Source organism: Sturnira hondurensis, unplaced genomic scaffold (assembly GCF_014824575.4).
Source record: "Sturnira hondurensis isolate 20B ecotype Veracruz unplaced genomic scaffold, ASM1482457v3 Scaffold0002638, whole genome shotgun sequence".
Classification (NCBI taxonomy): domain Eukaryota; kingdom Metazoa; phylum Chordata; class Mammalia; order Chiroptera; family Phyllostomidae; genus Sturnira; species Sturnira hondurensis.
Window position 1 is genome coordinate 8,947,872 of NW_028075269.1, and position 17,026 is coordinate 8,964,897.

A 17,026-nucleotide genomic window follows, 5' to 3' on the forward strand; every position below is an offset into this window, starting at 1 on the left:
TTAAAATCGAACTTAATTTTTCCACTCTTGATAGTTCTGTAAGTTGCTCTAGCACAACATTAAGTTCCTTCTTCTGAGTAGAAGCAGTGAATACCACACTTCTGCGTGCCTCTGAACAAATGAAGAAATCTTCCTCGGCCTGGGGTACAAATTCCCTTGGGGTTTATAAAAATTTACTGATGAGTGTGAATAGGTAGAAGATAAACAGCCCATCCTACCTGAAACCAAGTTTAATGAAATAGTTTTAATGGCAAATTCTTAACTTCGTGTTCTTACAAAATTGGATCTGTTGGCTCTGACGGGGGAGTGTGTTTCTGCCTGTGGGCCCCTCCGTTTCCTAAAGTGCCAGATGAAACCCTAGAACAGAAATTCTGAGTTGCAATGAATGAATGGAGAACAAGGTTTTGTGTAACTGGGGCTCCCAGGGCTTGACACAATTTCTGGAGCAAAAACTGGAAGAGCTACTGCTGTGAAAGCAGAATGCACTAGCGGCGTAGGCTTTCACTGCCGGGTCATGAGGGGACAGAGTGGAACATGTCATTTATCAGGGACACCTGCCCAACTGAATAAACCTTTTGAAAATATCGTATCGCTGCCCTATCAATTAGTGTGTGTGTGTGTGTGTGTGTGTGTGTGTGTGTTCGATCTCTTATTACACAGACTAGTTCTTGCTGTAGTTGATATGACCTAGTATATTTTGTTTACTGTTCCAATAATGTGAAAACAGTGAAAAATGGATTTTATAATTTTTTCTTTCAGTAACACTTTAAAAATAGTAATTTAAAAATAGTAATTTAAGATTTTTTAAAGGAATATGGATTGGTGGTTCAAGCACCTGTTCAGTCCATGAAGGTATGAACTTTCTGAAAAGATACCGAGGGGAGTGTACAACTGAACTCAGGCGTTGTTGTGACGCGTTGTTGCCCTTGAGACTTCCTAAAGTGAACTCGTCAGCGAGGAAGTCGCGGAGGATCCCAGCCACAGCCATTGGATTGGCTCTAAACCTCTACAGTTCATCTTAAAACCACAGGATGTCCTTAGATGCTTATTTAAATTAAGGGTGTGGATAGTTCTTAATCCTTGTGAGAGAAAATACTGAGCAACAGTTGCATGAAGCCATTATTTTTGCAGGAATACTTAAAAACTAGTTACATAAGTTTTACAATTGAATTTGCAATTTTGAATTGTGTTTTGCAATTGAGAAGGGCATTCTTGGCAGATGAAGGTAAATAAAAAGCAGATCAACTGGGCAAGTAACACATTGTTTGAAGATTTCTTCACGGTCATTTTCAGAGTAGCCGTGGAAGGTGGAGATTTAGAACAGACGAGTGAATGAAACGCTCCATGGTAGACACAGCCAGACTTGCACCTTGTTGACCCAGGGAGATGAAGTGGTGCGTGTTAGTACGCTTACAAGGCCCACCTGAAGAACTCCTGCGAGACCGAAGTTGAACCTGTCCCCTCACAGCGAATCTCACACACAGCTTGGCCATTTTGTCTCCATTCGTTACATTTGAAATGGTGATTTCTGTGAAGATATCACTTGGTTTAGTGATAGACATATAGTATAAGAAGAAATTCAACCAAAGATGGGAGTTTTTAGTGAGCATTAACATTTGGGATCGTCTCTGACGAAACAACACAGTAGCCCACGGTGGCCTCTGCATCACTGACCAAGCACACGTCACCTCAGTTATTTCTCGGTGTTCACTGAGGTGGTAAAAAACAAGAGGGAGATTTAGCTGAAGAGAAAACCAATGGCTATAATACATACGTTTTTAAACATTTTTTTCCAATTTTTTTATTTAATTATTTTTCAAGTACAGTTTTCTGTCTATTACTCCCATCCCATCCCACCCCCCATCCTCCCCCCTCCCTCCCATTTCCACCCTTCTCAGTTGTTGTCCATGTATCCTTTATATAGGTTCCTCTAAATCCCTCCCTTATTTCCCCTGAAATTCCCTCCCCTCTCCCCTCTGGTCACTGTCAGCCTGTTCTCTATTTCAGTGTCTTTGGTTATATTTTGCTTGTTTGTTTGTTTTGTTGTTTAGCTTCCTGTTAGAGGTGAGATCATATGGTATTTGTCCTTCAACACCTGGCTTATTTCACTCAGCATAATGCTTTCCAGTTCCATCCATGTTGTTGCAATATACATACGTTTTTAGACAACTTAATAATAAAGCAATTCACTATGAAAGCATGCTGTCCTGTAACATGTATATTGGCTGGCACAGGGAAGGTGTTAGCATTTTTAAGGTCAAAATGAATTTTTTCCCTGTGGAGAGGAAAGGCATTGTGGTAAGAAGTAAAAAGCAGGGTCAGGTGACTGAATACATGCTTTCCTGAATGGTGGAAGAAACACATAAAGTTGGTTCATCTGATGCTAGTTTTTCCAAGGCCAGACTTGATTAGAGAGCAAAAACAAGGCTGTTAAATTTGTTTCTTTTCTTTTCCTTTTTTCTCTTTTCTTTTAGAGGCGTATGTTGAGATCTAAGTGTTAAAAAATGAAATTTGAGAATTAAATGAAGATGTCTGATTTTAAGAAATCATATCTTGAGACTTAGTTCCTTTATATGACAAATTACAAGAATAGTAAATAATGTGATCAGTAATTATTTTTTCTTTGACAGCCACCTCTCAGTGACATTAAAATTGAATGACCAGTAAATGAGAATTCTTTATCAGTTAAAGGACAGAAGCATTTCAACCTCCCAGGAAAATGACAGACTTGATAAAATTTCCACATTGGTGCTCAGTGTTACACCTTATTGCCTTCTTGGGGCATCTCACTTCAGTGCCTGCCCTTTTGGTTCTTAAATCATTTGGTTAATGACCAAACAGGTATACTCAGAGAAGACACACAGTAGTGTGTTTATATACAAGGTCTGTCCAGAATGTATATTGCCATGTAATACGAAACATAGAGACATTTGTTGAAGAAGATATAAGTTTAATCATGATGCCCCTTCAAAGTACCACCTTGGGACCTCACACAGTTCTCCCAGTCACCATCAGCTGTACCATCGTATTTTCCTGAATCTCATTGATGATCCAAAATCTCTATCCTTTCAAAGGTGGTTTCAGTTTGGGGAGAAAAGCTAGAAGTTGCAGAGCGCCAAATCTGGGCTGTTGCGGGGCTGGTCACCTGGTGATTTGATGTTTTGCCAAAACATTCTGCATGAGACCAGATGCATGAGCAGGCATGTTGCCGTGATGAAGCTGCCAATCACCAGTGGCCCATAGCTTCAGCCTTCTGAATCATCTGAATAGTTTCCATGGAAGAATGTTCAACCTTAACACAAAATATGATGTAGATTTGTTGCTCTACTCACTTTTAATACAATATCCACATAGTACACACGCTCACTCAATGGTGTCTACAGCCCACACCACTATGAAGTCATTATTGTTCACACATGTGCATTCCAGTCCACTGTCCTTGGCTGCCGGGTTATGTCAGTGTCACACAAAGTGAACTTGTTATATTAACAATGGCTGGACTTCTTCTGGACCTCTTTTGTGAGTCAGGTTTCTTAAAATAGTATGCTACCACAACAGAAATATTCACATGTTGAAGTGGATAAACAGTCAAGTTAGCATTGTTTTCTTTAAAAGGAAATACTCCAGGCAAACGCATGCTCTTTAACAGTAAAAAAAAGTAGGGTTGTTTTTTCCCCCTTTACAGTAATATTTTGGACACATTGAGAATGTGGAATTTATATAAATCCTAAGAAAACAGGAGACTTCAAATAAATTTTTCCTGGGCCACTTCTGAGCGTCTGCTGTCACCCCAAGATCTTTGAACTTACAGCTTCAGTGCATCTCCACAGAGAAAGAATCTGTGATGATTTTTAGAAACACTGCCCCTCTATGTTTTTTCAAGCTGTCATTTAATGTTTTGTATTTACTGAGCTGCTTCTTTTGTTTTGCAGTCTCTGTGGAGTAAGTCGCATTTTGTGTGTGTGTGGTGTTATCAGCGTGTATAAGCGTTTGAAGCATTTTTCTGCTTTCTCTGCAGACGATCACTCTTTTTCTCTGAGTTGCCGCTGTGGTGGGAAATACAGTGTTTCCAAGGAAGAAGCAGAAGAAGTTACCCTGATTTCCTGTGATGCTTGTTCACTAATTATAGAACTGCTTCACTGCAGCTGAAACTGTTCGCCAAGTGGAATCCTTTAACTGCATACCAGGAATGTGGGAGAGAGTCCATTCCAGCTTGCTCCAGTCAAGCAACTGTATAAGGTTCACCGAGAAAGGATTCTTTTTTTGCAAAGATAATATGCAAAGTCTACCCCAGATTAGTAGAAAATTTAGTTCTTTATATGTATTTATAATTTATATTTACAGATCACCAGAAAAGGGCTTGGAATTATAAATTCTATTTAGCTCATTCCTACTTGAGAATTTATTACTGATTTCTTTAATAAGCATGTCTCCTTTTTTAATGGTCACAATATCATCATATTCCTTTACAGTTACTATGGTTTTGAGGTTATGTCACATTTCTAGCTGTCAAAGTTGTGGGCCTGTTGTATAACTGTCTAAAAATCTTGGGTCATTAGCGTTAAATTAGAATCTTTGAGAATAACACAGGAGCCTGTTTCTCCCACAATGAAGCCTGAATGTGGACGTTCATGAGGTTATTTCAAAGTGAATAAGGAAGGCGGAGAGGCATCCGTAAAAAGGAGGACAGCTTTGGAGTCAGAAGACTTGACTTCAGGCCTGGCACTGTATTTCCACATTCTTCATGCAGCTCTATTAAAGGGAGTCAACTTCCTGAACACTGTCATCTTCAGCTTTACATATAATTTAGGAAATGGTAGCTTTAGGTTCAGAACAGGTGCTTTATTTTCCTGTTTTATTTCAGTGTACTAAGACACAGTATTATTAATGTTTCTATTTGGGAATAAGGGACTACTGCATTGCTAGTATGATGAAATGGATTTTTATAATGTATCATTATTGATTACAGTAGACTCCAAGGGTTTTATTTTCCTATAAGTCAGAACTCATTTAAAAATTGATTTAGAAAGGAATCCTTTATGGGTTCACTGAAACCTTCTTAATTTCAAATGAGTGAGCCAAGCTTGTGACTTAGCATCTTTTTATTAGGTTGAACTCTTTGCATTTATTATTGGTTTGGACATAGAAGACTAATTTTCTACTCTTGACTTGTAAATGTAGCTAAAATATAAGCATATTCATGAGGAGATTTTCATTATACTTATAAAACTAAAAATTTAAAAGTGAAGTTGTCATCCAGGTTTCCCCCTAAAATATTTACATCTCTCATAAAATTTACATGATTTGTTTTAGATTACTTTTATCCATATGTTTTGAATTAATATAGTATAAAAGTTGTGTTACTTACTCTTTATACTTAACAATTAAAAATCACAAGCTCAGCAGCAAATAGTTTATTAGTAAATACAAAGTTTCAGTGAATAAGAAATTCACTTGAACAGAAGACAGTCATCAAATGAGAAGACTAAGTAGGTGTTAATCATCAGAAGATCTGTGGCCATTAGGGCTATCACGTAGAAATCCAAAATCACTCAGAGGCCAAATCTGTAAAACCAAAATGTGATTGAAGACAGTTAATGTAAGTCCTGTCATATCATCATCATATTCCTTTTTTTCATGCATCCCTTTCCCTGTGCCATATAACTAAACATTTTCTCTTTATTTTTCATTCAATAACAAATTTCCTACATCAAAATAAGACTTTAGAAAGTAAATTTCCATGTGTGTATTTAAACTCTAAAAGTGGATTAAAAACAGTACTTTTATCCATGTTTAGTAATCTGTGGATGCAGAGGGCCATCTGTATGCATTGTTTTATGTGATTTGGCAATATATAAGGGGCTTGAGTGTCCACAGATTTGGTACCTGCAGGCTCCCTGGAACAAACCCCGGATACTAAAGATAAGTTTGGGGCCAGGAGTCAAAAGTTATACACGACTTGCAACTACATGGGGGCCAGTGCCCCTAACTTCCATGTTATGTAAGTGTCAACTGCATATTTGAGTGAATGTGTGTGCCTCTGTTTCCTTTTAATTTTTTAAGGTTAACAGTACTTATGCTTATATAAGCCTAAGTGTATATATGCTTAAATGTAAAGAATCCTATAAATTACCCCCAAATGTTCATGTCTGCTTTTCTCCTTACTGATTGTGACAAAAAGGAGAAGCCAGTGAAAAGAATCTTTCCTAAGAGCCATATATTTACTACAGCCGGGATAAGTCCATTCCTCACTGTGCCTAACGGGGCTGTTCCTGCATTGAAGATGGTTTGGCTCTCGGCTGCCCCTCTGCTAACACGTATGAACACAGCCTCTAAAGGACGTGTGAGGCAGAAATGTCTGGCCATTCAAATTAAAGGCTTCTTATGCTACGATACGACTAAGATAGTTTGAACTTTATTATGCCAACTAAAGAGTTCTTGATTACCTGTCTCAGTGGGAAGAATGGGTAATAGTTATAGGTACAGGCCAACATTTTCATAACTGTTATTGCAACAGTTAAATCCGCTGACAGCCTGAAAACTTCAAAGTTCATTTTGAAAGAAACTTGTCCCCCAGCTCAGAGAAGCAAGCCTACATTTTAATCCGAAAACAGTACCTTAAAGAAGATTCGTCCTCTTATTAGTCCATATGGAATAGGCCCATAGTACCTGGAATCTGTAGAATTCTGTAGATTATCACCTTCTAACCAAACGTGCCCTGTTGGAACCTGGAATTAAAGAAAGCAGCCCCTTTAAGAAGGCAAAAACAGATGTGGGTACTACTATAAATGAAAAGTATTTCTTGTGCATGCAGGGAGAAATGTCCTAAAGTTCTCTTTCATACAATACATGCAAACCCTATGATTTCATATTTGTACAATAAAATAACTTTTATTAAATATAAGATTAAGGTTTCAACTTTTTTAAAGACCTGTTTATTTATTTTTGCCACACGATTCCCAAACATTAATTTGTTACACAAACCCCAAACTGAGGTTATAAGAGATCAGAACAGTGTGACAGGGTCATTAATTTAATAGACTTCAAAAAGAGGTCATCTGGATGCCGCCCGAAAACGCGCCCTCCTGTCTCAGCACCGGCACAGGCAGGGCCGCCGTTCATTCAGCAACATCCTGGGGCCAGTACCAAGGCCAGACCTATTAGACTGCTCATGATGAACTGGGTGGTAATTGATTGTGACATCAATTACAAATAATCTCATCATTTTATTGGAATGGGCTTGTCAGAATTCTAATTAAGATCCCTGTTCTGCCTTTGTACAGGCCATATCTGTAACGCATTATACTTCAATAATGACCACCGAGAACTGGAAGGGCCTATTATAAAATCATCAGTTGTAAAATTAATGACGGTACCCTTCTAAATGAGAAGACCCTAGTTCCTATATGTCTTGTGTAGTAACTGGTAAGTAACGTACGTGTACATTTTTAGTCAATGGCAAGCATGTTCAAAGAACAGAACATGTTGCTTTAAGAAAAAGTTTCTTTGATGAGACATTTGCTCATTAGTATCTGTTCAGTATAAACTTAAAAATTACAGCAACAATCTTTAAAACTGTATTTAAACAATTTTTCTTTTATATGTTGTATTGGCCAAGAAAGTTGAATTCTATTGCGCAGTCCAAAATGATCTGTCAGGCAGGAATTTATTTTCACTGTTCTTTTGACTGGCTATTACTTGAGGACCTTATGTGAATAAAAATATTCCTATTTGGTTTAATAAGCAATGTCTGCAACTTTCAAAAGTTGCATCACCAATGACTTCCCTAACACTTTATTGTTTAGAACACTTTTAGGTTCACAACTGACAGGAAGGTACGGAGCGTTCCCACGTACCCTCTGCCTCCACGCATGCACGGCCGGCCTCCCCCGTGACTGACACCCCCACCACCAGGTGTATTTGTGATGCCTGCTGACCCTACACTACTCATCTGGAGTCCAAAGTTTACCTCAGTGTTCATTCTTGGAGTTGTGTATTCTACGGGTTGGGCAAATGTACCACACGTATCCATTATTATAGTATCATACAAAGTATTCACTGCTCTAAATATCCTCTGGGATCTATTTATTTCTCCCCTCCCATTACCATTTGGAAAAGTTAATTCATACAAGCATATAAATTTTAATTTCACTTTATATCAGAGATTATATCATATTGGAATATATCATGCAGAAATACTTATCAAAAATTGATGAAGTTAATTATTTTTATTTAGATACACTTAAATGTTACATTTCTCTATTTGTATAGAAAAGACCTAAGTTTCATGACACAATATGACATACTGTTAAGATCACTCTTTTTTTTATGGATTGATTTTACAGAGAGAAGAAGAGGGAGGGAGAGAGGAAGAGAGAAACTGATCGTTGTTCCACTAGCATTGTTGTTCCACTTGCAGTGTTGTTTCCACTGATGCATTCATTGCTTGTATGTGTTCTGACCGGGGATCAAACCTCCAACATTGGCATATCAGGACGGCATTCTCATCCTCTGAGCTGCCCAGCCAGAGGATCACTCTCTTTTATTAGTGTTACTAGTTACAGGTTCTAGGGCCAAGAGTGAGGCTTGTTCCTACCTAGATCAGTGGGTTTATGTGCAGTGAAGCATAAGGTTGCTCAAGGAGACAAATGAATTTATCTCAGTTCATAAATGAAGAGAACAAAATGGTGCATTTGGAAAAGCCATGTGTCGTTAAGCTCTGAAGTACTGCCTTGGAAGAAGCCACATGTGAACACCTATTGTGTTTAAACTTCCATAGATTCTCCATCATAGTTTAGGAATACCAGGAAAAGCAAAAGAAGAAAAAATTGTATAGGTTTATACTAACAGGAAGATACAAACCAAAACTGGAACTGAAATATTTGCTGGTGATTATTAGTAAGTAGAAATTTCTTGTAAAATACAATCACTTTGGTGGCACTTATGACCTATGTTTCTTCCAAGTCAGCTAAATATGGTCATGAAGTGTTCTCTCTGGTGTGGTAAAATTAGTAAGTATGGAAAGAAATCAGCTAAGAGAACCCTGGAACATCACCAAAAGCCTCTGGGGGAGTGCGACCAGGCTAGCTACGCCTCATCTGTGACTGCAAGAGATGGAACAAGAGGGAAGAATAGCAGTGCAAACCAGTGTGTACCTGTGGCTTTCTGGTTTATTTAATAATAATAGTAAATAAAAATTCATTTGACCCTTAAAACAACCTGTGAAGTACTGTTACTGATATTTCATAGAAGAAGTGGGTTCCAGTATGGGGCATGTACCTCGTACTTATCTGAAGCCTATACATGTAATACCCATTTACAGTCAAGGAAGAACCGCTGTATCTCACAGACATCAATGCTCTGTGTTATATAAAGGACAAAACTCAAGGAAACAAGGTCACCGCCTATGGTACCTTTAATCTAACGAGCGCTTCTCTATAAACAGGAAAGCCACTAAGTATGGATCTTTTAAAATCAAGCAGGACCCTTTGCTGACCCTGCCTCATCCTCCCTGTAAAAAATTCAGGATGTTTGAAATTATTCTGTTTTTGAAACAGAACTATTTTTGGTATTGTGTAAGGGTGTACACCTTAAAAATCAATTTTATGAAAATTGATTATTATAAAACTGATTTTTATAATTTTACATATGCTTTTTACATATACCTTTTACACCCATTTAAATTTTGACACTAATTTTGGAAAATACGCACATCTATAAAACCACCTACCACAATCAAGATGGAGAACATTTCTATCGTGCGCAAAAGCCCCCTCCTGTTCCTGTCAGCCCCCAACCCTTACAGCCAGTCCTAGGCAATAGTGATCAGTTTTCTGTTACTAGCGACTAGTTTTACCTGCTCCTGAATTTCAGAGGAAAGAGACTGCACATTTATACGCACGAAATAGATACTATTTTGTGTCTGGCTTTTGTTCAGCAAATTTTTATGATTAATGCATGTTGTGGGTATGTATCTGCCATTCATTCCTTTTCACTGCTAGTAGTATTCCATTGTAAATCACATTTACCCATGACCTGTTTGGTGGGTATTTACGTTGTTTGCAGTTGGGGGCTCTTACAAATAAAGCACTATGAACATTCATGTACAAGTCCATTTTTAGTAAACATCTTGGGGTAGAATTTCTAGGTCATAACTATATAACTGGCCTTAACATTTTCCAATGTGATTATGCCATTTTACACTCCAAACAGCAAGGTATGAGTTTTTCTGTTGTTCCAAACCTTCATGTTTTCGTGAAAAAAAATTTTTTTTGCCATCTAGTCAGTTACTAGTATCACCTGGTTTTCATTTGCATTTCTCTGACAAGCATTTTTCTTATGCCTGTTATGTATTCTCTATGAAGTATTACTAACATATTGTGTCTATTTTAAAAATGAGTTGTTTTTTCTTATTCTTCATCTTAAGAGTCCTTTATATACCTCGATTCAATGTCCTGTGACAGGTGTTATGTTTTCTCCGAGTCTGGGATCTTTTGTAGTCTCTATTTATAAGCTCTAGAAATTTCACTTGGCTCTTTTTTATATTTACCATTTCTTTCCTCATTATGTCCATCCTACATATCCTTGAAAACATTTAGAATTGGTCTTTTGGAGCACATGTCTGTTAATTCCATCATCTCTGTCATTTTTGGATCTACTTAACTGATTTTTGTTCTGGTTATGGGTTCCACTTTCACATTTCTAGCAATTTATGATTGAGGTAGACATTCATTTGTTGAGTGTATTTTGCTGTCTTTCTTCGGAGTATGCTAAGTGCTGGACAGGTCTGTTTGTTTTGGGGGAGGCAGTTAATTTAGCTGTGGCTCAAGCCTTATTTTTAACCTCTTAGATTGGACCTACCTAGCTCACAACATTCTCTTTTGCCCTACCAGTAGGACATGATATTCTGGGGTCTCTACTGAATGCTCTGGATATTCAGTGAGATCTGTCCACTCTGGCTGGTCAGAGTTCAAATGGCTCGCAGCCCTCTGTGAGCTCTGGGAATTACTTAGCTGCCCACTACAGGTTCTCTGCTTGGTCTCTTAAGTCTCACCATGAGCAGGCACAGTTTAGTATGCATTCAGCCCAAAAGCCAAGAGAACTGGATCTCAGTGGTCCCTGCTGATTGGATCCATAAATTCCAACCACTTGCACCTTCCTTCCTCTACCCTGATCTCTCGTCTCCTCAACTGAACAAGACCACTGTGAGTGTTCCCTCATCGGGCCTCCTGAAAACGGCCTGAAGGCAGAGGTTGGGGCAAGTGCAGGGCTTGCCAGGCTTCTTTCCCTTCTCTCGGGGATCCATCTGGTACTGCCTGCTGTGCACTGTCTGAAAATAGCTGTTTGACATATTCTGTCCAATTTTCTAGTTTTTTTTAATGACTGAAAGGCAAGTTCAGCACCAGTTACACCATCATTGTCAAAAACAGATTCAAATGATCTAATGTAAAGTGCTCATTATTATTTTTAGCATATTTCAAAAATAATATGAAGTTTCGTGTGCCTTTGGCATCGCCTTGTGCCCCCTTCAGGGGTGGCTCTTCTATGATTTAATTTTACTCTTTCCCTCTTAAAATCTTCAGAGAAGATTTGCCCAACTCAGCCTGCAATTATGTAGGAACAAAGGAGTTCACTATGGTGTTACTTGTATCTCAAAATTGGTGACAATATAAATATTTCCTCAATAGGCAGAGGTTAAAATAAGTTTTTTATATAATAATAGACAGCTGGTTTTTAAAAAAACTAATAGATTTGTATGCAGATGGTCTGAAAAAAGGAAGTTACAGGGCAATGTGTATAAATGTTGAAAGGAAACTCACAGAAGTTTATTTTTTACAATGTACATTTTTATGAATTGTATGTTATTATTTAGGCAATTTAAAATACACTCACAGGTACTTAACATGTGTATCTTAATATACCTAGACCTTTCAGTGATACTTGTACTTTTAAAAAAGGGAACACTGCTGAATTAAAACAAAGTCTTTTTTGTCCATGGTGGTGTGGAGAGAACAGGACCGAACTACGCTCCAGTCCACACAGCAGGCTCTGCCGCTCTGTGCAGTGCAAGCAAACGACTGTGACCAGCAGCACTGTCACCAGGTGTCTGGGTAACTAAACTGTCAGTCTAGCTAAGAACTCAGTTAAACAAACAAATTACAACTCAGTCTGGATGGAGGTCTGAAACTCACAACCCAGCCTTACAGAGTGAGGCAAGGAACAGAACCAAAATGTCCTTTCTGACTCAAAATAGTTCTTGTCTGTTGGATTAACCAATATTTTGTTATCACTAAGTTGCAAATTCAAGCCAGATAAGAGAAAAAAGTCTACAGTAACATTATTAAAATATTAACAAATAAAATAATGGTTAAACTATATTTTTAAATGTATTTTTTAAAGAGCCAGTATAACTTTCCAACTGAAGGAGAACAGGACTTCAATAAATTCATCTGGACTAAATGTTTTGCAAATGGCCCAAAATGGAAACCCCCCATTTCCATGTTATGTCCGTTACTTCTCATAACCAAAACTTTTTAATAGTTTAAGACTTTTCTTTCTTATACTTCTGTAAATCTACCATGGTAACGTAAATAAATACGTGAGACTGACTAAGAACATACAGATACGCTTTTACAGTGAGTGCCACATAGAACAGTTTACTTTTGCTCAACTCTGAATTTTCCCAGGGTCTCAGATACAGCTAACTTTAGGGCTGGATTTTAAAGCATTAAAAGAACCCTTAAATCATGCTTGTTTTTCCTTTCTACGTCAGAGGTTTAACTAAGCAGCTAAGCTAAAACCTAATCTCAGGGCTGGACAAAAGAGTCCAGCCTCATTCTCAGCAGTACGCACTGAGGTCTGGTTAAGTGCCGCCTTTATAGTACGAGCAACAAATGTAATTGCCTCAGGGGCTGCGGGTGTCCCTTTAACAAAAGAGGCTTTTGTGAACCAACCCACAGGTGTTACCTTTCTTGGTTCAAGTGAATTCTGATGAAAGAGCCCACGATATCAAATAACACATTTACTAAAACTATAATCAAACTCACTTATTTGATTAAGCAAAAAAATATCTAATTAAGTAAAAGTTCTGACTGAAAAGTAAGATATTTGTATTTTGGACCTTTCAAAAAAAAAAAACAGAAAAGCCTAATAACAGATTTGATGTTTAATTAACCCTTTGTCTGCCAGATATTTCATAATTTACAACCAGCAAAGGTTTAAGAGTGGGCACTGGCCCTACAATTGCTTGTGCCTCTTTCATGGTTCTTCTAAAATGTGAGTGAAAGGAAACAATGTTTATTGTTATTAAAGAAACAATAATAGTTATTAAAGAAAAAGGCAAGGAGACAGGCGAAGTTTCTGGAATGCTTTTTTGACATGATTATTTTTCCCTTTCCTTCCATGAGATAGGAAGAGGAGAGGGGCACGTTTTCGGAAAGCCATCGGAAGGCCGTCTTTCTTTTTGGCAAAGATGAACGGGATCATTTCCCTGCCCGGGAAAACAGTTCATATAAGTTTACATGTCATTTCAGTCTAACAATTAATACCCCAATAATCATTTTTTATGTTACCATCTTTCAGGTAAGCAGGATCAAATCAAATTACCATACCATTTTGTGGTTAATGCATATTCTGCTTAATCATGACATGTAGCCCAAATGTAGCCATGGTTTGATACCAAGGAAATACTGGAGAATCTGGAAAATGAAATTTTTTATACGGTTCTAAAAGGACATTGGAAAATCTATTTTTTTTTACTAAAGTAACAGCAATGAGAAACACCGCCAGTGAATATGTTGTTGTTTACCCTTCCTGTAACACCAAGATAGCCATAAACAAGACAGATAATGCCAAAAAGTGAAGCATTAAATCTCCCTCAGAGGCAATCAAGTACAAGAGCTTTCAAGATCAAAAGGCTGAGAATAGATTATTAATCTTTAATTTAAAAAAGTGGGAGTGTCTCAAGTGTCAGTTTTGGGTATCTCTGAAAGCAAAATTCAAGGTACAGTTTTACTATTCTGTTTTCATTGATATTCTCCTTGCCACAACTTCTTGCCCACACCTGTCTACCTGAGTGTAGTATCTGGAGTCCCAATGGAGGTGCCCCAAAAGCTAGATGCATGACAAAGGGATTAACCGTTACAAGGACCAGGTATGGAATAGTTCACACACTTGATAATTTCGGTGGGTACTATGTCTATGCAGTCCTGCTCTCTTTCCTGTCCATTTAAATTCTGACTTATCTTCATCATTCCTGGAGACTGTTACTGTCCTTCCCTAATTCAAAATGGCACCACCTTAGATTCATAGCCAGTAATTACCACAGAGGAATCTATACAGAAGTTACAGAGGGCTACACACACCTATAGCATCGGGGTGAGGGTAATGATGGGGGGTGCTTTGTGCCCACAAGTTCACTATTGAGGCTCTCCCTGCTGAGTAGGTTTAGAACTTACTCTAAGACTTGACCTGCTCATCTTCATAGCTATTGCAAGCTGAGCTCCTGTCGTCCCTATGATTTAACACCATCCAGCCTGAATCGCAATCTCCAATGGGTTGTTTGGCATAGTGGTTAAAGATAGTCTACAGTCAGTCCTGAGTTCAAAATGGGGCCCTACTACTGCTAGTTAAGCACCTTGGACAGGTTATTTAAACCTCATTTATACACCTGGGACTAATAAATAAATGCCTTGCAGAAATATTCTGACAACCAAGTGGACTAATATATAAGGTTCCCGCATCCAGTAAGTACTCACTAAACACTAGCTATTGTTATTAGCAGTTGCCCCAGTTGCTTCTGTGAATGATGCCTTCTGGGATTTTTCTTTGTTCCTGGTTTTCCTACAGCCTACTCAGAAATTTGCAAAGTGTGCTGTGCTTTGTAATTTTACTTTGGTTATGTTTTTATCATTTTCTTTTATGCTGTATTTAACTACATAGTTTTGATATTAGCCAAGACTGGGAATTGAACCCAATATAATATACAATGTACATTCATTGTGAATAGCTGCCATATTAATTATGTTAACTGACTTAGTGAAATTCAACTGTAACACTTGATCATACAAATGGATTACTAAACACTAACACTTTGATTCTTTTAGTAGGAATCTTCATCAAGAAATATAATATACCAAATGCTCAGGCTCCACCTGATGAAGCACTGCTTCTTCAGAGCGCGCTACCAAGCTACCAACGAGTCGGGTTAGAGGAAGGGGGAAAGGGCTGGGATTGAAGCCAGAAAACACGCCCTCCACCCTAGCCTTCTGATTGTAATGTCCTACTCCTACAGAATTTTTTCCCTAGAGCAATGGATTTTTTGCTCTCTGATTTCTTTTCTTGTGCTATTCATAAAACAATGTTGTGCCTGCTCTGTTTTTGGATTAGTATTTAAAAGAAGCATCTTTCTGTGGTATCATTTCAAAATTTATCTCTGTACTTTCATTTTAAAGACTTTTCACTTTTTATTTTTAGAGAGAGGATAAGGGGAGAGGGAAAAGAACATCAGTGTGTGATGGCCTCTCACACAGCCCCCTACTGGGGACCTGGCCTGCAACCCAGGCAAATGCCCTCACTGGGAATCGAACCAGTGACCCTTTGGTTTGCAGGATGGCGCTCAATGCACTGAGCCACACCAGCCAGGATTGTACTTTCATTTTATTATGACCTGATGTATACTCTGGTTCTCATATTCTAAAAGATAAGCTTAACATAATGAAACACAGTGTATTTCATAGAGTAGTAGGATATACTGTTAAGCATATAAATAATCAGTTTTTCCCATGCTCTCAAAAAAAATTCTAAATGGTTGGTAAATCAGATAGATACTATACAAAATATGTATTAAAAGTATTTCCACCAAAATTTGACTCCTGGGACTTGAAGTAATTCTTCCCACAGTCAAAACTCATCCCTATGTGGATTTATTTCTATAGGCAAAACTCTGTAGTTCTTTTCAATGTCCATGGCGTCTATGTCTAACTGCTCCAGACAGAGATTGGCTAGAAAACAGATTCACAACTGAAATTGTATTAGAAACAGAAGATCAGGTGTAGAAAAGTGTTCATACTCCAAAAAAGTGATTAAAATATGTAGCTTATTCGGTACTTGATGTTACTAATGCCTTAAAAAAGGCATTGTGTTGCATGTTTTTCTTTGACAGATTATCCTACTTGTGTTTTATTCACCAAAATCACAACTCTAATGTTCCATATCCTAGAAATTATTTAGAGTGAAATCTAGCTTTGTGTTTACAAAACTGCAAATTAGGCAAATAGATGACATGAAATTTTTGTGATGATGTAAGCTACAAAGAGAATAGCTTAAGATATTTGAAAAGATTGATCTCTGAAGGCTGAGAACATTAAAACACTGCTCTGATTGAGAGACCATGAAAGCACAGCGCGGACAGCAAGGAGAGAATAGGATAGCATCGGATAATCATGCTGGGAGAGCACCTTTCCCCCCATTTCCTATAATGATTTCATTACTATTAAGTTAATTTAAAATTAATATATCACAGGCTTAATAGACAGGCTTTTATACTACTCAAAAACTGAATACATCTTCTCTTCATTTCCCAAATTAACAGCTCCCCCAGAATCCTCTATTTTAATATACTGTGACCCCTACTGCTAAAGCCAGAGAACTGGGTCAGGATGAAGCCCTTCAATTCCATTTCTCCCAGCATCTCATCCTGTCTAGGTATTTCCTTAATCTCTCTCCAAACTTTGTACTGCTTTCCATTCTTAATGTCATTATCTCAGTTATGTCTTAGCCTATTAACGGCTGTCCCTGCCTCCAGTCTCCTACTCCAAGCCATCTTCTATTCATCTACACTAATACCAGGGTCATCGTTAAAAACGAACTAGTCCCCTGCTTAAGGCATGCAAGAAACTGAGATGCATTTACTTTTTTCATTTTTATCTCTGTTCACTACTCCCCTCTCCACAATATGTTCCAGACATGGCAACTTACTTTCAGCAGCTGCCCAAAGCACAATGCTACACTCTCCCTTCTAGACCTG

General features: G+C 37.9%; 2 protein-coding genes across 5 annotated transcripts in view; one reads left to right on the plus strand and one right to left on the minus strand.

The window, feature by feature from the left end:
• DNAJC24 (DnaJ heat shock protein family (Hsp40) member C24) overlaps nucleotides 1–8,153 on the plus strand; it is a 55,224-nt gene extending 47,071 nt beyond the window's left edge. The window contains exon 5 of the mRNA XM_037040447.1: nucleotides 4,019–8,153. Coding sequence (XP_036896342.1) covers nucleotides 4,019–4,149 — 131 coding nt within the window. The 3' untranslated portion in view covers nucleotides 4,150–8,153. The remainder of the gene's footprint in view (nucleotides 1–4,018) is intronic.
• The window catches only part of IMMP1L (inner mitochondrial membrane peptidase subunit 1), a 56,427-nt gene continuing 44,800 nt past the window's right edge, over nucleotides 5,400–17,026 (minus strand). For all 4 annotated transcript variants that reach the window (XM_037040444.1, XM_037040443.1, XM_037040442.1 and 1 more), the window contains 2 exons: nucleotides 6,618–6,728; nucleotides 5,400–5,565 (listed from right to left, as the gene is read on the minus strand). In XM_037040444.1, coding sequence (XP_036896339.1) covers nucleotides 5,497–5,565; nucleotides 6,618–6,728 — 180 coding nt within the window. In that variant the 3' untranslated portion in view covers nucleotides 5,400–5,496. The remainder of the gene's footprint in view (nucleotides 5,566–6,617; nucleotides 6,729–17,026) is intronic.